The sequence below is a fragment of the Mus caroli genome, chromosome 17 (genome assembly GCF_900094665.2).
Source record: "Mus caroli chromosome 17, CAROLI_EIJ_v1.1, whole genome shotgun sequence".
Taxonomy (NCBI): domain Eukaryota; kingdom Metazoa; phylum Chordata; class Mammalia; order Rodentia; family Muridae; genus Mus; species Mus caroli.
Window position 1 is genome coordinate 60,856,220 of NC_034586.1, and position 24,421 is coordinate 60,880,640.

The 24,421-nt window shown below is 40.1% G+C and overlaps 1 protein-coding gene across 2 annotated transcripts in view; it reads left to right on the plus strand.

The window, feature by feature from the left end:
- Man2a1 (mannosidase alpha class 2A member 1) overlaps positions 1-24,421 on the plus strand; it is a 157,114-nt gene that overhangs the window by 46,356 nt on the left and 86,337 nt on the right. For both annotated transcript variants that reach the window (XM_029471006.1, XM_021185720.2), the window contains exons 5-8: positions 5,455-5,582; positions 12,525-12,698; positions 20,420-20,606; positions 23,103-23,280. In XM_029471006.1, the coding sequence (XP_029326866.1) occupies positions 5,455-5,582; positions 12,525-12,698; positions 20,420-20,606; positions 23,103-23,280 (667 nt within the window). The remainder of the gene's footprint in view (positions 1-5,454; positions 5,583-12,524; positions 12,699-20,419; positions 20,607-23,102; positions 23,281-24,421) is intronic.

The window sequence follows — 24,421 nt, forward strand, 5'->3', positions numbered from 1 at the left end:
CCTGAGAGAGAGTCTTTTCATATTCACAGCAGACTGGAAATGGTTCAGGTGTCTGCAATCAAGATGGTAGACTAACACACCAATAGAATCCTACTTGGCAAGAAAAGATGAATTAGTGAAACACACTTCCGTTTGGCTTTTCCAGACAGGATTTCTCTGGCTAGCGCTGGCTTTCCTAGAGCTCTATTTGTAGACCAGGCCTCACATTCCGAGATCAGCCTGCCTCTGACTCCTGAGTGGGGAGAGTAAAGGCATATGCTACCACTGCCTGGCCTTGAAGTACATTTCTTGAAGAACTTTTAGAAAGTTTTTTTATGACAGGGACTTAGCTTAGTCACTGCCAGCTGGTGACCCTGTAGTTTGTTCCTTGTCCCTTACTAATGCAGGGTGTATCATTTGTCTGAGGTCTGACTTTTCTGAGTGACTTTGGGTGTCTATGCAGGCTACAGTTGGATGGATTGTGGGGCCAGCATGGGCTAATGCCTTTTTCAGACATCTGGCTTCACAGACTGTTGTACAACCTTCCGATCTTTGTAAGCTGATTGGTGAGATGTGGAATGTCACTCTCCATTCAGCCACCCAAATGAAGTTACATTTCCTTTTTAGAGATCAGTTATTTCTAAAATCTCTGACACTTACTCTTTGTTTCTCTTGTGTGTTATTGGTGCCCCTTTCTTACATGGCTATGCTGTTAGGGGCTCCTAAATGGTAAATGATCAACAGGGAGTTCATGCCCTTCCGGAGCTTGTGTTGTATTGGACGGAAACGACAGTGGAGATGCAGGTGTATAATTAGTGTCAGTTATGAATGTTATGAAAGAGAGTTTTAGGTTTTATGAAAGGTGATAGCTTTGTTGAGGTTTGCGTGGGATGTGACGGTTGGTAGTGCATTCCTAAGAGCCAGTGTTAGACCAGTGTTAGAAGGGAGGATGCTTTAGGTTGGTAAGATACTGACAACAGGTCAAGGGGAGGGGACACACCCAAAATGAAATGAGGAAGGAGTAGTGCAGACGACTCAGTTGTTTTTCCTATACTCCATCTTTGAAGGCTGGTATCCAGAATATTAGAGAATACAAGGATCCCAGATTAGCATATGGAAGGGTTTAAAACAAGTGTTCCTTCAGCTTTCCCACTGGATAATGCACACTGACGGCTTGCACATCAGGTGATCTGACTCGCAGGTGTCTGGGCATGAATTGATTCTGTGGGAGACACCATGTAACTAATTTTGTATTTAAGAATGGAACCCGGTGTGTCATCTCCTATCATTTCAGATTTCCCACAATGCACGATTACAAATTCATCTCGCTTTCTCATGTGAGATTAATTTGTGACTCTGCGAAGCTTGCTAGATGATGCATTGTTTGCTACCAAGTTGTCTGTAACAATTTCCCCATTAGGGAGAAAAGCTCTTTGAGTATATCCTTCTGTGTGTGACTGAATTCCAAATGTCTGATGACTCTTCGTGGAAGAAGACATGACACTCTCTAAAAATGATTTACAGCTTCTTGAGCGCTGCAGTAAATCCTGAAGTGTAAAATCTGTGTCTTGGGCAAAATGAGCAGTGACAGATTCGCTCAGCTTATTTCTGATCGGTTACTTCTCTGAGCGCTTTATACCCAATCCCCCAGCACTGAAGTAGAGACGTGGTTAACGTCCTCAACCAGGCAGCTAGCCACCATTGTAGAAAGTGATGTGTGAGCCTTGGCGGTTTTAAACTTAGCAGCTCTCAAGTGGGCTCTTGAATTCACTCCATGCGTATTCTCTCTTCCCCTGTTTGCATGTAGCTCTCGTGTCTATTACTTAAGATCATGATGTGTATGTTGAAAAGTTTCCCAGGAAGCTGAGAGCCTTCCACCAGTAGAGAGACTTAAGAAACCAGCTTCACAGGACAGACCTGCATTGTTTGCTTGTCCCTCTGCTTCTCACAGAAACGCTTCATCCGATGCTGCTGAAAGCTAAGTACACAGAAGTGCCAGGATTTAAGTCAACACTTCTGTAGGTACAGGTGAATCCCACCCTGGCTCTTTGTATTATGGAAGTCTAGAAAGGTCAGTTACGTGATGGCAAACAACAGGGATTTTAAGTATGACACCTCTTGTACACTCACACAGTTTTGCGTGCAACCTTTTTGTTCTTGTTGATCATGGTGAGTGGGTGAATGGTTGAATGGCAGGTTTTTCTGTCACTGTCAGTAAGCACTTCTGTCAAGCTGAACCTTCCTGCCTGTGAGACATTTGACTTTATAATCTGTTTTGGGTTTTTTTTTGTGTTTTTTGTTTTCCTTTTCTAAGGGTCACATGGCAGGTAAACAGACACCACCACGGAATAGATAAACTTGCTAACCTGGTCATTTCTGTCCCTGATGTAGTACATAGGCTATGGCTACATCTTTAAGATTCACCACCAATCAAAGAAAACACATGGTGGGCCTTGTGGCTCTAGCTGCATAGGTAGCAGAGGATGGCCTAGTTGGGCATCAATGGGAGGAGAGGTCCTAGGTCCTGTGAGGGTTCTATGCCCCAGGATAGGGGAATGCCAGGGCCAGGAATGGGAATGGGTGGGTTGGGGAGCAGGGGGAGGGGGCAGGGGTTAGGGGATTTCCGAGGGGAAACTAGGAAAGGGGATAACATTTGAAATGTAAATAAAGAAAATATCTAGTAAATATATATATATAAATATATAAATATTTATATATATATAAAGATTCACACTGTTTTCTTCCACTTGGTACTCTGCCTTGTCGGATTGGATAAACGATGCTAAGATAACTACAGTTGTTCCTTTTATGTCATGCTTTTGTTCTGTTTTCGGCCTGCTCATGCAGATTTTCTTAAGAGCCTACTGTTTTGTGGGGGGAAAAAAGCACACATTTTATAAAAGTCCCTTGGTTTCTATGCTGTGATCTTGGCTTTTTCATGTGATTTTAAAAATTCTCTCTGATGACTATATGAATGCCAGTATTTGAACAACCCACCTCCCAGCTTTAGAGTTGGATTCACTTTTGTGTCTTGACTTAGTTACTCTTTTCCAGGTGTCTCTTTCGGATGTACCTAAAACTTCTCATCAGCCGGGCTCCACTCTTCCTATCTGACCTGTAGCTGTCCTTATGACTTTTTAAAGACACCATTCCCTTCCAGCCTGTGAGACAGAAGCATAGAACCCTCACAGGACCTAGGACCTCTCTTCCCCTTGATGCCTAACTAGGCCATCCTCTGCTACCTATGCAGCTAGAGCCACAAGGCCCACCATGTATTTTCTTTGATTGGTGGTGAATCTTAAAGATGCAGCCACAGCCTGTGTACTCACAGGAAGTCAGATGAGGATCTGACTTCCCGTTGCTCTCCATCCCCCCGGAAGCCCAGCTGTCACTGGCTAGCCCAGACTCATTTATGCTTATTACTGCAAAGCGACATCTCCCACTTCACTCCCAGTATTCATTAATATCTCTCTATTAAACACAGACTTGGGAACTCCAAGCCACCTCTGTGCTATCACAGTGTTCACCTCCTCTTGCTCTCGTCCTACTCAGATTTCCCAGAGATAGGTTTTTATCAATGCCCCTCCCCCTTCCTCTTGCATGTTTTCTACCACTGTGAACATAATTGGAACTCTATTCTAAATGACCTGATCCTTACTGATTTATGTTATATGTGAGCCTGACCTAATTTAATCTACTCATTAATTACTAATATTAAACGGACAGTCTCGTGCATCTATTTTTCAAAGCAGGCTACTCAGTGCCAGGCATGTAATGGCACATGCTAATCCCTGCTCTTCTGGTGCTTGCCTTCTGTTGGTGGGTAGGAGGGAGAGGAAGATAGGAACAAACAGGCAATTTTAGTTTGTGATAAAGGCTATGTTGTTGTATATGGAGGAGGTATGGAGACGTGCTTAATTGCCTGGGGACTCATGGAAACTTCTGGATCAATTATATTTGAGTGGAGACACCAAGGCAGCTGGAACCATCCAGGCTGATGAAGAGGAGCAACATGAACTTGCTTGGTACCATTTAGTAAGAAAGAGGCTTAGTCATTAGGGTAACCATCCAGTCCAGATGTGTACCCAGATGTTTATCAGAGGAGCATCCATGGCTTCCCAAGGAAGGGGATTGGCTAATAACAGCTGCAGCTGGAGAAACTCTTGTTGTACATAATATTTAGGGCTTCTCTTGCTTCTTGGAGAGCATTCAGGTCTTTNGGATAGGTTTTTTTTNTTTNTTTNTTNTTTNTTTTTTTTTTTTTTTTTGTCAGTTTTTCATTGTCAAACAAAACTTGACATGTTGAAAAGGGGAAAAATTGTCTTTGGAATTATTGTTATTTTCTTCCATTTCACTTTAGTTCTTGTTAACTTGTAGGTTCTGTCTAGTCAAGCCCAGGAAATAATTTGTCTTTAGGCAATTATATCTGAACATTTCCAAAATACATGTTGATTAGGATAGTCAGATAATGAAATCAATAGCATGTGCATGTTTGATGGGCAGGGGTTACACTCTGCATGCTAGCCCACGCTTACACGTAGGTACCAACCTCTCCTTTTGAGGACAACGGTCAGATCCGTGTGGCCTCTGAAATGTGGCAAAGATAGACCTAAAGGTTAGCACAGAACAAATAGCTTTAAAAAGGCTTTTGTCCATGAGAGAGGAGGGCTGTATTGTCTTGGACGTAGTTGCAAGTTTTAGAAATCCCAGCTCCTTCAGGTCATGTCTTGATGAAAGCCCCCTGACTCTCGGAACTTCCATACCTCACAACCTGACAGTCTTTGATATTACAGATACAGTCTTCGGCTCTTCTACTTCTTCAGATACTTTCAAGTTACTGGTAGTTCATAATTTTCTTTTCTTCTTAGAGAAAGTTATGCGAATAATTAACAATTAGTACGCATTGTCTTGTATGATATTATTGCAAAGGAATGCTTCAACAGACAAATAACAGTAATGACACAGCTTTTTCAACCCATCATAAAAAAAGGAGCGACATAGCCCACAATTTAGTAAAAACGGAAGCATGGTAGTTAATTACTATATTTACCAGAGCAGTGTGCTTAATTGCCTTAACTGTGTTCCAGGGACAGAGGTAAATGCCACTTTTTATATGGTATATTGGAACAGGCACCATCCGTGAAATGGCAGCTCTCCAGCCATCACCAAGCACATGGCCTGAGTACAGTGCTCTGTGAGAATCAGAAATAAACCACACAACTCCTGTCATGAGGAGTCTGTGCTGTGCCTGTGCGGAAGAAGTGTCCTAGGAAAAGAAGGGTCACCCAAGATTCTTTAATATGAGCATTTCATCCCAGGGGCCTGCAGTTGAAATTCAATGACTTATTAAAAAAAAAAAAATTCCTCCTCCCTCCTGTATCTACTGTCCATTTGTAAAGATTGATCTTAGATGTTCATGTATTTTATTTTCTTCTGTGAGCTCTGTTATCTTAACTCTATCTGCCTCCTCCCTAGTTTACTACAGAATGGTCAGCTGGAAATTGTGACCGGTGGCTGGGTTATGCCTGATGAAGCCACTCCACATTATTTTGCCTTAATTGACCAACTAATTGAAGGGCACCAATGGCTGGAAAAGAATCTAGGTATGTATTTATATCTGTTCCTCCTCGCCCCTTCATTTGGGCTGTCTTGGGAAGGTATGCTCAGGGGATCTGAACTAATTTTCCTAATAATTGTTGAATAACTTATCCTTCATTAATTATATTTATTAGGCCTCAATTATATAGACATATGATAGTTTCATTGAATATTATCCATTTTTTCTTTATATATTACTTACTGACTTTCATTTGTTTAGAACTTTACTATTTTACTTACATGTTAGCTAAGACTTGTTGTTAAGAGTCAAGACCCTATTATTAGCTTAATTCAAATTGATGGTGGGACAGAAAACAATAGAAGGCATTTATGTGTTATATCATGGAGAATTCTGGAGCTAGAGGAGTTATGGTAGCTCTAGGTATGGTTCCTTCCAGGGGACGTAACTTACACTATAGAGATTGTTTCCTTGGCCTCACCTTGTTTGTGTGTAGGTCTATACCCTGTTTTTTTCTAGGTAGCTTATAAGAAAGATGACCCTAGGCAGTAGAAATGCTCACCTGACTCGCCGCCTCCAGGATGAGTTTTGTTTTGTTCTTTTGTTTTGTTTTTTTAATACTTTATCTCATTGGCCCACCAGCCAGGTCCTTAATTCTGAGATTCAGGACTGGTTTCAATGGCATTGCTCTCCTCGGGAAGTGACTGTATCACACGTACCTGTGATGGCAGGGCCTCTCTCTGTGTCACTGGACCCATGGGTAGGATGCTGGCTGACAGCATCAGACATCACGTACAATTCACCAAAACCGAGCACCCACTGGCATCTTCTCTATGCCTACCACTCGACAGGAAGCCCTTTGCAAATATTTCATATCATATTTGCAGTATAACTTTTATGCTTTTCTTTATGATAAGCATCTGTGATTTTTATTGAAGTTATTTGTGGGTAATTTTTATTTTGTCTCCATTAGGAATCAAAGTCTCTCATTATTACAATTATTTCTTTCCTTTTTATTTTAACACAGTTTTAAATCTACTGAGAATTAATCCCAGAAAACTTCCACCCATGCCTAATATGGCACATTCTTCAATCTTTCTTCCCTTCCCATCCCACTGTGGTGATGGTGATTGTTTTGGACACCTGGAGAAGTCACTGCAGATACTGCGGAGAATGCACTGCAGATACTGCATCTGTGGAAATGCACTGCAGATGCTGCATCTGTGGAAATGCCCTGCAGATGCTGCATCTGTGGAAATGCACTGCTACATCTGGGCTGAGATTCTAACCTCAAAAGCCTTACTTGTGAGTCTGTCCTTGGCTGCTCCTGGACTCCTGGATTCTTTACATTCGAGTGATCTACTGCTTTTAAAAGCATATCATGTGTTTAGCATTTGCTTCCCCCAGGAACCTGACCCCTTAGTGTGTGTGTGTGCTTGTGTGAGCAGTGCCCTGTGGAAGGAAGTCCCAGGCACTGAATGTGTGCTGAGCTTCTCAGTTGATGTTGTGTCACACAGCTTCTTCCTATTGGTTTCTAGAGGAATTACATGTGCATGTGGGGCTGACTCTTTGGAACACGACCTCCTCTGGATGTGGTCCATGCTCCTTTTATATTTGGTGCCCTTACTCTATCCTACATCATTGCTGTGTGATAGTATTCAGAAGTTTCTAAGTGTGTATGTGTGTGTGGACGGGGTGGGGGTTGGGATGTGAAAACAGGATCCATTTTTTTGCTGCATACAAGAAACACACCTCAACATCAAGGATAGACATTACCTCAGGGTAAAGGATTGGATGAAGATAATTCAAGAAAACAGACCTAAGAAGCAAGCTGGTATAGCCATTTTAATATCTAACAATAGACTTCAAACCAAAGTTAATCAAAAGAGACAGGGAAGGACAGTTCATACTAATCAAAGGAAGTGTCCATTGAGATGACATTTCAATTCTTTTTTTTTTCATGTGTTATGTGCATATATTCTATATTTTAAGCTTGTCATTGATTCTTTGTGAGTTTCACATCATGTACCCAGTCCCATTCATCTCCAGTCCCCTCATATCTACATTTTATCATTGCAAACTCCCCACTAAAATATATCACGCACACCGGCACACACACACACACACACACACACACACACACACACACACACCACTACCACCACCACCACCACCACCCAAGACCAATGTATAGAAAATATCTCAGCATGGAAGCTATAGTGTGTCACAGTGTGTCCCACAGTGTATCCTCCTTCCACACATCTTCACTTGTAAATATTCATTGCAAGAGTCATTGGTCTGGTTTGAGACCTCTGGCTGCTGTGACACCATCAGTATTGAATCCTCACTGGAACTCCTCCTAGTTATCCTGTTGTTGCCCTGTGTCATGGAGATCCTGCAGCTTTGGATCATCAGAACTTGACCCCTTCATGTGATTTTGGGTTAGGCCAGTTCCGAGCCTTCAGTCTGAGCCTGGGTGGGAACTGCTTTGGCTAGGTCACCCAATGTTGCCATCATCAGGAGGCAGGGTCAGCTCTTGGGGCCAGCTTGCCTACACCCAGGCCTCCAGAGCCAACTCCACTGTGCAGGACCGCTCTCCCAAGTGCTACAGCCAGAGAGGGGCAGGGCCAGCTCTCCTGCTTTCAGGACTCCAGGGCCAGTTTTCCTGAGTGCTGCAGGTGGTGAGGGACAGGGACCCTGGGGCCAGTTCTCCTGACTGCCACAGGTGGTGAGGGATGTTGGGAGGGGATAGCACAGGCTCATAAGCTCTAAAAACTCAGCAAGCCAAGGGTGATAGTGTGGGACTAGGGGGAAACTTACTGACCTACTCAGGACAGCCCCTTTCCTTAAATATTGAAATATGTCCTAAGCTAAGAGATTCACTGTATACAAACATGACTTTCAGATTTTTCTTAATGTTTAACTTTTGTTGAGATATAGCTTACACATGGTTCAATGGATAAATCTTGAGAGGTTGGTGAGTTTTGACAGATATACATGCTCATTTCATCCCTTTCTCTCCACCTTCCAGCCAAATGTTCCCTGTTACTATGACTGTAGAGGGTTTCTGCTTTGTGAAGAACTCACATATGGATTCATTGCATACTCCTTTGCATTTAGTTTCTTTGTTCAGTATACTTTTGTCTTGCTTGAGACAGATTGGTGTATAATAAAGTGCATTTACCTATAGTCTGATGTGTTTCTGTCCCAGGCTCCCTGTTTCCCCTTTTGTAAGTAAGCCCTGCCTTCGTGGCTCTCGGGATTGGTTCTAGAATTCCCCACAGATACCAAATGATACCAAATGCAAGGTGCCTTCAACAAAATGATGTCGTGTGAACATAAAACTAGATGTGGCTCAATTCAAGGCCCTGAGTTCTATTCCCAGCATCATATAAACTGTTCATGGTGGTGCACACCTGTAGTCCCAGCACTTGGGAGGTGGAGGCAGGGGATTTGGGAGTTTTGAGGTCATCCTTGTCTATCTAGTAGATTCCAGGTCAGCTGGGGATACACAAAACCTTGTTGGCTCATAACTGCTTCTAACTCCAGTTCTACAGGGTCTGATGCCCTCTTCCCGGCTCCTAGGACTTCATGCAACCTGTCTGTGTACATCCTTTTACAGGCAGGCAAAACACTCATATATACAAAATGAATGAATAAATGAATGAATGCAGGGAGAATATCAGGAATCCATTGGCTAAGCAAGAAACAGTCGCATGTTAACCAGGCAAATCCTGACACACAACCATAAGTCATGTTTGCATTTGTGTAGACCCTCAGTTCCCCTCAGCGAGGTTTTCACCACTTTTATTGTGAAAGCTTTGCTTCTCTGTTGAATTTGGTTCTAGATACTTTATTTTGTTAGCTGCCATTGTAAATGGGATTTACTTTCTTGATTTCAGTTAGGACTCATTACTGGTATTGTGTATAGTTACATATATTGAATTTTTTTTTATAGAGATCTTATATCTTTCTTTTTGTGATAGGTTCAGGTATATGTTGCTAACTCACTTCTGTTCATGGCTGAGTAGTGTTTGATTTTTAAACTAGATTCCTGTTAGCTGTCCGTAGGATACTTCTGGGTATTAGCTGCATGACACAGGCATTCATGGCAGTTACATACCAGCTCTGGGAATAAATCCTGGGAATAGACTTGCTGTAGGGCTGAGGAAGCTTTTCAAAGTGATTTTACTATTGTACATTCAGCCAGCAATGAATTTGTTCCATAGTTTGGCCAGCATTTCTTGTGCCAGTCTTTGTTAGGTAGCAATCTCAGGAGAGAGAAGTGACTATTGTTTCTCCTTGAGCCTCCTTCTCAGCTGAGGGTGGGGAGTGTGGCTGGTGTTCATTGCCCAGGGTCTTGCCTATTTTGATGTTTCCAAGTCTCTCACTCTGGTCGTTCAGTTGGGCTGTTCCCTTTCTATGTGAGAATCTAAACCGTTGCTCATGTGTGTGCTCTGTGGAGATTTCCTACCGTCCTGTGATCATTCATTTGTTGCTTAAGATTTTATTACTCTTTCTGTCCCTGTCTGGGTCTCTTGTTCTCCCTCTCTGTGTATGTGTGTGTGGTGTATGGGTGAGTGTGCAGATGTTCAGGGGTTTGTTCTCCCTCTACCCTGATGTCTGGGCAGTGATTTATCTACTGAGCCATCTTGCTAGACTGTGTTCTTCCCTCTACCCTGATGTCTGGGCAGTGATTTATCCACTGAGCCATCTTGCTAGACTGTGTTCTTTTGTCTTTAATGATACCCATCATAGTTTATTTTTCTGTTGCTGGGATAAAATACTCTGACAATACAACTTAAAGGAGAAAGGGTTCATGCTCGCTCATGGCTGCGGGTTCCCACCTGTTAGGACGAAAGAAGCGGAAGGAGGTACTTGAAGCACCTTCTCCTTAGCATCTACCACAAAGAGCGGTAAAGAAAAATTAAGAGCCCAGCTTGCTGTCCCACACACATAGCCTAGGCCCTAACGTGGAATTAAGAGGTGTCTCCAGCTATCAGTTAACATAGTCAAGACAATCCCCACAGCCACGTTCAAGGCCCATCACTCAGGTGATTTTAGAATTTGCCAAGTCTACAATGAACACTGGCCATGATGGTGTCTTGTTTCTTTTAACTGTCCTAACACAAATACTTAAGACATCTTTTGATTTGTATGTGTGAATGCATAACTGTATAAATCTAACTAGGGAGTTTACTTTATGTTTTTATTACTAATGGTTTATATAGTTTATTATATATAGTAAATATGTACTTCCTTAAATGTAAAGATTATCTGTGTAATGCAGTTAGTGTTTAGACCATGACTCTGTTTGCTTTGTCTTCTGTAGTCACATGTTAACAGTGATACTTGCCTTCCTTATTTCAGATATTTAATGAAATTGCTTTGACATGCCAAATATAATATTTATTAGCTTATGTAGATATTTTAAATAGTGTTGAGAAAATTCTTTTTAATACTTTTCAATTTGCAGTGCATACTGTATTTGTTTCAGATATCTATTACCAGTATGTAGTTTTTCTAATTTGTTCTATGAGTGTGATAGCAGTTTGCTCGATTAAAAAGTCATTGACTTCCAGAGCAAATCCCATTTCGCTTGGGTGCTGTGGAGTTCAATCTGTTTAATGTTTTTTGTTTTATGATTTTTATATTTGTTTTCAAAAACGGGATTAGATTTCTTTCTTAATGCACTATACTTATGTGAATTATTTACTGGCTTATGATATTTAATGTAATAACTAGTCAGATTTCATCCCTTACTTTCCAAGAGTTTTATGGACATTTGAAAAACTTACTGTAAAGAGTTTGTGCCCAAAGAACCTTTTGATCTAGGTAGATTCTTTTAAATGTATGCTAAAACATTTGCATAATTATAGATATAATCTGATCTCTATCTAAAATGCCAACTAAATTGTTTTATTGGAAACCAAACTTCACCAACATTTTAATTATTTGTAATGCAAAATAATACTTATATATAGTAACCTTTGTATTAAACAATACTTTTATATAAATAATTGGCATTCTATGTAGAAATGTAGGACCGTAGCTTTTTAGCAGAATTCACTGCTCAGAGTCAAGTGTCCAGTCCAGGACCTTGTGTTACATTCAGGTTTCATGTCTTTGGTTTGCTTTAATCTTGAGCATTTTCTCATGTTAGAAGTATTCAGCAAGGGCGTTCTGCTGTCTTATCAGTTACTTTGGGTCATAGCTATCTGAATGATAGTGTTTCTACTAGATCCAGGGTCAGCTTCCACTCATTTTTGTAACCCCCGCCCCTCCCATATTTGTAGATGTGTGAGAGAGTGCTAAACAGGTGCTTGAATGAAAAACAAAAAAAAACCAAGACACCTTTGCAGAGTTCTATTCGTTATGCCAAGTTTTACCCCGTACGGAGAAAGTCTTACCTGGGAATCTAACAGCTGAATGGCCAGCTTTGTATAATGCTGGATGAATATTCATGTGTCATTAACTCTAACCTATACATTTATTTATGTTCACCACATTTCGTTCCTCTGAAACAGAGGCACATTTTAGCTGATGGCTCTTCTAACTGATCTGAGCCATGTTTGAAGCCTTCCATTCACCTCATTCTAGGTAAAGCAAAAGGAAGAGCATCAGAAACCCCTGAGACTCAGTGACACACTGTGAAGTCATCTCGGTCAGTGCTGACAGCGTGTGATAGGGTGATGTTGGGCTGTTTGAAGGTGTCAGTGGCAGACTGTTGGGATTTGGAGGTGTAAGTTGAGTTGTAGAATCAGCAGTTCCTGGGTTGTCTAACCCCTCACAACAGACTGGGTATTGGTCTACTTCTGGCAGTCACATAATCATTGCTGTGAGGTAGTATAATCAGAGCCCCTTGATCTTCAAGCCCAGGTGACTGGAGCTCCGATGCTTCTCAGTGCAGCATAACTTATTTCACTTATCATTAAAACAAAACAAAAAATGAAAAAGGAACATTAACACTTCCTTTCTCTCTCAACAGGAGTGAAACCTCGATCGGGCTGGGCCATAGATCCCTTTGGTCATTCACCCACAATGGCTTATCTTCTAAAGCGTGCTGGATTTTCACACATGCTCATCCAGAGAGTCCATTATGCAATCAAAAAACACTTCTCTTTGCATAAAACGCTGGAGTTTTTCTGGAGACAGAATTGGGGTATGTAGAATCTGATGACAATTGGCGACTGCACTGACCGTGCTGTAAAGTCTCAGGGGCACTGAACTTACAGCAGTGTGGAGGTCTTAGTGACTTTTCTGTTGCTGTGATGAGACACCAAGACCAAGGCAACTTAAAAAAGGAAAGATTTGTTGGGGCTCATGGCTCCAGAGGATTGGAATCCATGACCCTCACGGTATGGACATGGCAGCAGGCAGGCTGACATGGCACTGGAGCAGGAGCCAAGAACTTAGGTGTTTAGGCATAATTACAAACAGAATGACCCTGGCTTTCAAAACCTCAAAGCTCAGCCTAGTGACGGACCTCCTCCTACACCACCACACGTCCTCCACCTCCTAATTCCTTCCCCCAAAGTTTCATCAAGTGGGATCAACATTCAAACAAATGAGCCGAGCCTAGGAGTCCACTTTCACTCAAAACACCACACCACAGAGGATTTTACTTATAGTACAGACCTTGAATATTAGACTGCTTTAAGATAGTTTTTGCTATAGAACAGTTATTTCCCATTGTATTTGTATCAAGATTCTTAGACATATCGGTACCAATTCACATTTGGAAAACTGTGAAGTTGGTTTTATGACCAACAGGAGCAAATGGATGTGTGCATTTAGTCCTGGGCCAGCTGCTGCTTTTACTCTCTCGGCTTTTTATAAGGATGACCGTTTCTATTCATCCGTGTAGTAAATATGGCGCATTCGATCAGTGGTTCTCCACCCTCTCAGTGCTGTGGCCCGTCAGTACAGTTCTGCAAGCTGTGGTAGCTCCCAGCCTTGACATTATTTTAGTTGCTACATCATAACTGTCATTTTGCTACTGTCATGAATCACAATGTAAATATTTCTGCAGAGAGAGGTTTGCCAAAGGGGCCCCGGCCCACAGCCTGAGAACCACTGGTCTAGTGGGAAAAGTATTGTTTTCTTAGAAAGTGAGCATGCCTTAGAACTCATGTCTCAGAGCTAGCTGGTGTTCCTTCCTTCTCTCTCTCTGTGTCCTATAAGAAATGTCCTTAGAATGGCATGGATTCTGTCCTCCCAGAGGTCCTCATCCTACCTATATGCACACAAATTAAGATAGAATTTACCTTCTTTTCTCTGGAGGACACTGCATATATGAGAGGTTATTTTTGAGACTATAATATGATTTCATTAAAATTATAAGTGAAACATTCCAGTCTTCCCCCTTTCTCCTTCCAGACCCTTCGATGTACCCTGCTAGCTCTCTTTCAAATCCATGGCCTCTTTTTACATTAATTGTTACTACATGCATATATGTATTAAATATATTTTCTGTATTCTTACTGTATTCATGTTTCAGGGCTGACCTTTTGCTATTAGATAACCAGTTGCTGTGTTCTTTCCTGGGGAAGCTTGTTTCTCCTGCTCTTGGCATTCCTTAGTCAAGTGTAATTCTTTGTGTAGTGTTTCGAAGCCTTTGGCCTTTTCCTATCTACTTTAGCATGTCCATCAGTGTCCTGTTCAGATCTCTTCTGGGCAGGCATGTTGGTTGGCTTTTATGGGTATAGCTTTTGACATCAGCAGGAGGCACAGCCTCAGCAAACTCCCTTGTCTTCTGGCTCTTACAGTCTTCCTACCTCTCTTCCCCAGTTGGTCCTGCTTTCCTTAACAGGTTTCTGAGTTATCCCGACCATGTACTCACATCAGGAGATTCGGAGCTTAGGAGTCTTCAGTCATAGAGATCCTGTGACTTTTGTCTTTCAGGGTTTAGGGTACCTCACTCAGTATAATCTTTTCTAGTTTCTAGATTTGTTGATTCTTTTGCTTTGTTTTGTTTTATTTCTTTGTATGTTTAAAGTTCTCTGGTTTTTATTATTATATTCATTGGCTGGATTTGCATTTGGTTTGTTCATGTTTTTCCATCTCTTTGAGTCACATCATAAGCCATTATGCTCTTTCTGATTTAAAAAAATTTACTGTAGGCATCTCGCACTGTCAGCCTCCTTCGTAGGGTGGTTTTCAGAGTGTCTCAAAGGTTTTGTTGTGTTTCACTTTCATTTAGTTCCAGCAAGATTTTTTTTCCTTTCTGACTCATTCCTCATTTAGTACTTAGTTATTTATTCTCCTTGAATTTGCTTATTTATTAATGATTTGTTTGCTGTCAGTTTTATTTCATTGTGTTCTCAAAGGATAAAAGGAGAGACTTCTACCTTATGGAATTTATAAAGATTTGTGTGTATGTGAGAGTGTGTGTCTGTGTGCACGCGCTCAACACATAAACATACACACATAATCACATGTGCATGCACACGTGCAAGATGTAGTCTCTGTTGGGGAAGCTGTGTGCTGCTGAGTAGAGTGTGTATTCTTTGCTGTTTGTGTGGGATATTCTGTAGATATCTGCTGTTGGGGCCGGCCAGCGGCTCACATGTCCGGGTTTGAGCCTGGAAGGCATCTTGGAACTGAAAAAAAAGAGGGAGCCTAGGCGGGTTGAGAAATAATGGAACCAAGACATGCTAGCCTGCTCAAGGTTCAAATGTTTAATGGCAGACACGCTTTTTAAAGGAGTGGGGAGGCCCATTCCCACCAATTCATCCTTGGAGCCTGGAACCAGCTGCAGGTGATGAAGTGCAGGATAGGGCATATAGTCTCCGGAATAGCTTTGGGGCCTCTAAGCAGGTAGCAGTATCTTGAAGAGGAACAGCAACAGTGGCAGAACAATAGAGTAATCTAGGGAGGAAGGCTCCACCCTAGGTAATCTCCTTAGTGGCAGCAAGGTCCAGTTCTGGCTCAGCCTGCTTCAGGCTTGTGGGAGGCTACAATCTGCAAGTCCATTTGCTGTGTGATACCAATAAATTCTGATTTTTTTGTTTAATTTTTGTTTGGATGACTAGTTTATTGGAGAAAGTGTATTGAAGTTACCTACTATTAATTGAGTAATGTTACTCTGTTTCTTTAAATCCAATAGTAGATATTTTAGGAAATTAGGTACCCCAGAGTTTGGTGTCTATTGGTTTCCCATAGTAATGTCTTTTTGATTAATTGTTCCCTTGACTGGAATGAAGTGTCCCTCTCTATCTCTGATTAACTTTACTTTGAAGTCTACTTAGCTGGCTATTCAGATAGCAATGCCTATTTGCTCTGTGGTTACATTTTACTGGAGAACTCTTGTCTGTCCTTTTACTCTGAGGTGGTTCCTATCTTTAAAACCCAGTTGTGTTTTTGCTTATAGGTAACAGATTTTGCTTATTAGTTTTTAAGATTTGTTATTATTTGTTTATGTATTTTATGTATATATCTACATACCAGAAGAGAGCATCAGACCCCACTGTGGATGGTTATGAGCCACCATGTGACTGCTGGGAATTAAACTCGGGTCCTGCAATGAGCAGCTAGTGTTCTTAACTGCTGAGTCATCTCTCCCACCCTAGATTTTGTTTATTGACCCATTCATTCAGTTTGTGCCTTTTGATTGGAGAACTGAGTCCATTAATATTTAATGTTAGTATTGAAATATGTATGTTAATTATGATCATGATATTGTTGATATTTGGTATTGTTTATGGTCTCATTTTTTTGTATTTTAATAATTGTAGCTTCATATTTCTTTTCACAGTCTCTCTGAGATGCTTGGTTTTCTCTTTGGCCTGAAATAATACTTCCTGATTTTTCTTTGCTTGGTTACTTGGATATATTTTTGTTTAAGCTGTTTATATCGTGGAAAGTTGTTTTGTTTGTTTGTTTGTTTTTTCTATGTTGTTTTCTTTTTCAATCATGGCAGATAGTTTTGCTGGGTATATTATTTTAGGTTGGCTATCATAGTCTTTTAGGACTTGGTTGCTTTTTTTTTTCTTTAGAGTCTTGGTTTTTAAAGTTTCTAATTATAAATCAGTTGTTATTCTAGTGAGTTTTTCTTTATATGTAACTTGTGTTTGTTTGTTTTTCCTCTCTTACATCTTTCAATATATTTTCTTAGTTATATATACTTAGTGTCTTAGCTATGATATGCCATGGGCACTTTCTTTTCTAATCTTCTATTTTAGATGTTCTCTGAGCTTCTGTTATCCCTGTAAGTGTGCTTTCCATTGGTTTGGACAGCTTTTCTTCTATGATCTTGTTGAAGATCTGGTCTGTGCCATTGACTTGGGATTCATCTTTCTCATCTACGCCTAATTGAAAGGCTTGTTTCTGTTTGTTTGTTTTGGTTTTTTGTTTTTAATAGTTTCCCACGCTTTCTTTGTTTTCCTTTCCTGTGTTTTACTTTATTTAACTCTGTATAGATTCTGTACTTATATTTGAGTCTTTATATTCTGTCTTTTGCTTGATTCATTCTTCCTGACAGGTTTTCCTTTGAGTTTCTTAGTTGAATTGTTGGGATCTCCAAATCTGTCTTCATTTCATCTTGAGTCTTCTTTGTTTGTATTTCCTGACTGATTTCTATTCCCAAGTCTGGGATTGTCCTTGTCAATTTTATCGTATATTCTGTTTCACATTTTCTTGATTACTACTCAGGCATTTATTTTCTTTAATCTTTTTCTCCTTAAGTTCATCGATCTTTGTGTGTGTGTGTGTATGTGATTTCTAAAAATTCCTTGAATTTTTAAATGAAGTTTATGATTTTTTTTTTTTTAAATCCTGACTCTTGGGATTCATCTATGTAATTCTTACAGATAAACATTTCTACAGGACTGGTAGGTCCTGAAGAGAAGAAATTGGCTTGATTTTTACTATTGCTTGTATTTTTGTGATGAGAAACAGTTGTGTGGACTTCCTTTGTTAGTTGAGTGTGTTCTGGACAGAGCAGCTTTGTCAGAAGAGAGGATATGTCAACAGTGTTGGACATAATGGTTGGGTATAGCTTGGTTGGAATGAAGTCAAATGGACAAAGAGGACCAGGCTGGTATAGAAACTGTGCTTCCTCATTCAAGGCTGAAGTTTGGAGGTAGATCTTGCTGGCATGAGAGTTTGTATATGATTTGGGAGACTCTTGTGTACTAGGGTATAGATAGGATGATCCTGGCTAATGTCTATAGCTCCTTTGTGGAGTAGGCAGGGGAGGCCAGAATAGGCTAGTTCATTGGTTGTGGGACCCAGGTTAGATCTGATGGATTTTGAAAAATACATGGATAGGAAAGTAAGGTGCTCTCACCAGGCTAGACCCTGGTATAGGAGGACGTAGGAACTCTAGTTACCAAGTGGGGTGATTGGAAGCTTTGCAGAAAGAATCAGTGGGTATTTACTGATAGGGTAGGTCCTAATATGAGTATAATGGTTGACTGTGGCAGGCATGAGGGTGTTCAAACCGGTTGGGTAAGGGATATGAGACTCCGTAGAAGCTTAGAGTTTGGTTACTGGGCAGGGGAGGGCATGAGTGGGACCTGAGATAGATCTGGCAGATTTTGGAAAAATCATGGTGTGGAAGTCAGGGGGTACTCATCAGCTAGACCCAGGAGGAGGATGTGGAAAGTCTACATCTGGGTACCCAGTGGGGTGTTTTATATTTGCTTTTATTTGTTGATTCTTTATTGTAGGGCATACCTTATATGAAATCCTTTATGATCCCCCTCTCCATCTCTCTAATCATCCTGAGTTGATTTATCTTTTTGTGGCAAAGAAATGTTAGCTTAGATTTGTGAGGACATTTGTGGGGAGGTAGAACTTAGTGTCGAATAGTTCCTGAAACTGAAGCCTCTGCTCCAGTGCCAGTGTGGTTGAGTCTGACTTCCATCTCTGCAGAGAATGTCCTTGCTGAAAGGCTGCAAAGAGGTCACTGACTACCTTACACTTGCTTTCCGAGTAATTCATCCACCAGTGTTTCAGAAAAAAAGTTGGTTTTGTATAAAAAAAAAAATAACTTTCCCATATGTGTTCCTTTGTTTCAATAAGGAACGTAATTAGTTATGTTATCTATTTATCTATCAACTATTGACCTGTAATTAGTTATGTTATCTATTTATCTATCTATCAACTATTGACCTATCATCTGTCTACCTCTACCTATCATCTATCTATATCTGTTTATATCTATTATCTATCATCTATCTACATCTATAGATTTTCCATCTCTAACATCATCTATCTTCAACATCTGTCATATCTATGTAGTCTATCATCTATATCTACATCTATCTATCTATCCATCCATCCATCATCTATCACCTATCTACAATCTCTCTCTCTCTCTCTCTCTCTCTCTCTCCATCTTTCTATCTATATTTAATTCTGGAAAACTCACCCAGCAGGGAGGCCCAGATCTCGAAGGGTATTTGTTATATCATGTATAGTTTAACCAAATACACCTTAATTTGAAAACCAATTAATTTGTAGAAGCTTTGCCTACACAATTGGTGTGTTTCAAGTTACTTTGAATTAGCAGTTGGTAAGAAATTATTGAATAGTTTTCTGTATTTACCATAGCTAGAAGATAATCTGTGTATAAAGAAATTACACTTTACTTGTAAACTTTACATGTAAAATTACATTTTAATGTAGTATAATATAGACACATCCAGGAGATTGAACTGTATAAAATTAGCTGCAGAGTGGAAGCTCTTTGGAAAGATGCTAGGTTCAGGTTATATCTTGGTCAAAGAAGAAAGTAGGGGTTATTTACCACCAGTTTTGGGACTCATGCTGGCCTGCTGGTATATCTGAAGTGTCAGTGACCATTTTCCTTTGATGTCAAGCTTAGGGGGCGTGTAGTTCATTGACACTTGCAGGGGACAGCACAGAAGTGCAGGTTTTGATTAGCTTAAAATTTTGACAAAGATGTGGTTAAAGCCTGTTAGGGCTTCTGGGGTAGGTTTGAGAATGTCACTCCCTGAAAGATGTTTTCAAATTAGGTGTAGCTTGTTTGTGTGTTTTGTTCTTAATGAACCAGTTATTTTCATTGTTTAGAAATATTTGCTGACTCCCATGTCCTTATTAAAGCAGCAATACCCATTGGAGCAACTGGAGATCCACACATATGTGAAAGGAGGGTGCTGCTAAAGCCTACCACATCCCCACAGTCCTCTAGTCTTCCTGGTAGTCTGCTTCTGCCCTGCACTGGGCAGTAGTCCCATGCTGAGACTGAGGTACTGACTAAAGCACATTCCTCTCTCAGTGGCTAGTATGGAATTTCCATACTAGTCTGGTTTGCTTTGATTTTTGAATTGGAAGGTCCTCTTTCTTTAGGCTCCCTTTGTGATGGAAAATACCGCCGACTCCCTCCCCTGGGACCAGCAGGAGAGACTCCATGGGCTTTCCAGTGTTGCTCTTTCTTTCCTGCCAGGGGAGCTAGCCTTCCTCCAGGGCTTTCCTCCCCTGCCCACCCTTCCTCCTTTGTTCCCTCAGACCCCCTCTTATACCTCTTCTCATCAAGCCTCCCTGGCTGACCTAACTGTCACAGTATGTCCCCAGGAACAGATGTAGCAGAAGCTGGCACCCCAGCAGTGACAAGGTCGAGATTTTGCACGAGCCAGCTGTAACTCTGACTTTGGCTCAGGTTGTGTGCTCCAGGTCAGCAATTGCTGGTTCACCAGGGACATTTCTATTTCAATTCTACTAGCTAGAAGAGAGGGGAGTGAGGGTGAGCTAGAGATCTTCCCGCAGCTGTGGCTGCGAAGTGCTTCTGGAGGATAAAAATGCCTGCTGATTTACGGCACAACTTGCAATTCCTAGATATGTATAAAACGATGGCATCTGGGTAGTTTTGGAAAGAAACAATTTCATGAGTGGAAATATGTTGACTTTCTATTTTAGATCTTGGATCTGCTACAGATATTTTGTGCCATATGATGCCCTTCTACAGCTACGACATCCCTCACACCTGTGGGCCTGATCCTAAAATATGCTGCCAGTTTGATTTTAAACGGCTTCCTGGAGGCAGATATGGCTGTCCCTGGGGAGTTCCTCCAGAAGCAATATCTCCTGGAAATGTCCAAAGCAGGTATTAAAATGTGTGTTTTATAAGACATCGAGTACACTGTGGCCACTCACTTCCCTGTTGTTGAAGGGCTGAATAAGTGGGTGTTGGCAGCCAGCATTATCCTCATTCAGGCCAGATCTAATGCAGCTTTGGAATGTCAGCACCTCTGTGCGTTATAGTTAAATGGCAAGTGAACAATGACAGATCAGTATACAATGGCTACCTTACAATACACTGTTATTGCTGTCTCCTTTGCACTCACTGTAAAAGCTTTCTACTGGGTTTGATTGACTCCATATACTTCTGTTGATAATAAGACTTTTGGTCCTCATTGTACGAAGTGGTAAGAAAAGCAGCTCAACTGCAAAAACACATTTATTAAAATGGAGCACATGAAGAGTATAATTATCTCTTACCTTAATAACAATTTCAGTAACGGTGAGTTGCACAGCTCGGATGAATACACATTTTTGTATCTTTCTGATGTTTTTGACTTACAGAAAACTTTAATTAGAATTATTTATACTTAAATACGTTTGAATAAAAATTGCAAGGATGGACCACTTCTTCAGAAAAAAAATGCAATAATGAAGGAAACGTCTCATTTCAAGTTACATAGAGTTTCTCATTTTGGTTCCTGTAAAGTTCAGTTACTACACTAAAGGTGAAAGATGTGTAATACATGGTGGTGTAATATAGAAATACCAAATTCTCCTAGAAAAACAATACATTTGAATAAATTGATAATTATGTAATATCATCTGTATTTAAAAGTTCTTTTAAACAGTTTAGTAAAGTAACAGTTCTGGGTTCTCTGGTATTTTTAGGAATATATATCAATTATGCATACATACACATGTATAATTAAATAGCTATAGGCTATGAGTTTGAGAGAGAGCAAGGAAGAGGTTACATGGGCATGGTTGAATAACTTTTTAAATAAGTAGATATGATAGTACATACTGTAGGTGTTATGAAGGATGCCAGGCATGATGGTGCTCATACTGTCTTCTCTCTGTGTGTAAACCACACATACAAGCTTGGGTTTATTTATTAGTCAACATTTTTATTATTTATTACTAGTATTATTACCTCAGCAATATAGTTGAGTGCTCATCTACAGTACATGTTTTATCTGCTCTTATATTTTATTTTAATTCCTTTTACTGGGGGAGGGAGTTTTGTTTCATTTTTCATGTGCATTTCAAATTAGAAGTAATAATTAAAAATAAATTTAGAAAATGTGGAGTTTAGGTAGTTGGTAATAAAGATTAATAACTATCTCGCCAAATGCTAATCTTAGAAAACTATGAATCATGTATTATTTGAAATCACTATGATTATATTTTACTCATCATGCTACTAAAACTAAGAATTATATATTATAAGAAATTACTATGAAGATAATTTGAAGCTATTAAATTATTGCTAAAAATTTGTATTTGCAAAGCAGTTTCAGAGAGTATAAATTTCAGAATGTCCATATGGGATTTTAAGTTTAATTAAATGTTATTTTTTCATAAAATAGCCCCTATTGATGTTCTTTGAGGTACTTTCATAAGTTTTATATTGGGAATTGAAATTTACTTTAGGATAATCTGTGAAGTGAAGATTGGAATACGAGGCGAGAAACATCTCTTGTCATTTAAACATGAGTTCCTCAAGCTTTGACTCTCCCCACCCTGAATGGCTCTGGCTTTATCTGCTTATTTAGTTTCATTTTGTGAGCCTGTTTTCTTGTTTTCTCAATGGTGTCCCAGTGTCCCCTCAAAGGGAGTTCCTCTAGAGCACTGACTCTGAAGTATAAAAGCTGTCGACATCAGCATGCCATGCTTGGCTGGCCTTTCAGGGTCATGGTTCAGAGCCCAAGAGGGTGGAAACCAGAATAGCAAATTCAGGTGCCAAGCAGGAGCCACTGACCAGGACAGTGTGACAGTGGCCAGGTTGTTGGTGGCAGCTGTACAGTGAGTGGCTGTTCCTTTGGAAGGAAAATATTAAAATTCTAGGAAAATTTTCTAAATATGCTTTTTCTAAATATGCTTTTCTAAATTTTCTAAATATGCTTTTTCCACGTTTTACCAGATTATTAGATTTTTGATTGTTAGAAAGTGGGATATTAAAATAGAGCAAAGGTCAGTATTGATATGTAGTTGAGAGACGTTACATCTTCACATATGAGATTATTGTAAAACATGGGCTGTCTGGTGTTTAATTGCTGTGGTAAGGAAGGGGATTCCAGGAAGACACTGGTATCTCAGTTGGCTATGACATCTCAAAGCTCATCTATTGGGAAACAATGTAACTTCCGTACAGTAAGAATTTGTAGCCATTTAAAACAGACAATAAATGATGGAGAAAACATGTCTTATAAATTTCACTTAACCTAATTTTTAAAAGGAATTAATAATTTTTTTTTTCATATAATACACCTTTGGTTTCTAAGCTGTCTTTTTCCTGAGCTGCTGTGTCAGCTTTTCCTGATATAATTTTTTTATATCTCCCCCTTCCCTTTCACAGGGCTCAGATGCTATTGGATCAGTACCGGAAAAAGTCAAAACTTTTCCGCACTAAAGTTCTTCTGGCTCCACTGGGAGACGATTTTCGGTTCAGTGAATACACAGAGTGGGATCTGCAGTGCAGGAACTACGAGCAACTGTTCAGTTACATGAACTCGCAGCCTCATATGAAAGTGAAGGTGAGGAGAGAGCCTTTCTGACGTTTCTGAAGTTGAGCCTCCATCCTTCACTGAAGACCACAGTATCTGCTGTCTCTGTCCTGTGTCCCTGGAACCTGCCCGTATTAACCACAAATGTAACTTTACCATACCCGGTTGGTGCCATTTCCAAAAGTCATCCTTTCCTCCTGTGTGTGAGGAAATGTCCTGCTTGGGGATTAGAGAAGCGTTCTTTTTATGGGATTTTAAAAACGGTACACCTACTAAGTCTCAGCCTCTCCTTCGGGATGTCTGCTTCATCTACAGCACGTAAAGGTTATTGGTTTTTCTGGCCGTTGCTCCTGTGCTTTACTGATGTGACTGGCTGTCAGGAATGAGCATTTCATGGGTTTGATAAATGTCTTGTGTTCAGAGACTTCACTTTCACGGTTTCCTAAGCGGGATGATTTTGAAAATAATCATCATTTGCGTGTGGGTTGTATTGTTTTTGTTTGTTTGAAGAGCAGGGATAGCTCCTTCTTTTCATGGGCTTGTCCCAGTGCTCAGGAGCTTAGGGCCACCCTTGCTCCAGATGTGTCCTTTAGCTTTTGTGGGAGCAAATCGCAGGTGGCATGTTTCAGCCATAACCTTAAAAAAGTAGCAGTAATTTAATAACAGGAATCTAAATGGGATGATATTTCTTCGGCCTTTAAAAAACACGTTTTACTTGAGACAAGTTTCAGACCTGACACATACATTGCATCTGGACAGAAAGACTTTTAAAATTTTGCTTCATATATACCTTGTAGATCCTATGTGAAGAAATCCACTATTATATTTATTAGAGTCACACATCCATCCACAGCACATAGAAGATCTGCAGTAGGAGGTGCTGTCTTTATGTAGAAAGTTTTAACAGTTCATAATGGATTATAATTTATGTGGTAAGAATTTAAGTTTATTAAGTAAATGTCTATAATATCAAATAAATGAATTTTTTAAAAAATAAAAAATGTATCCTAAATATTTACAGTTAAAAAATGTCAAGCATATGAAGTCTGTACCCTCAAAAGTAAAGCTCGTACATGATCAGAGAAGGGTATGTGAAGGTATCTTACTTTTCAAATACATCATTCATTCATTCATTCTTTCATTCATCCATTCATTCAGTGGACATGAGTGC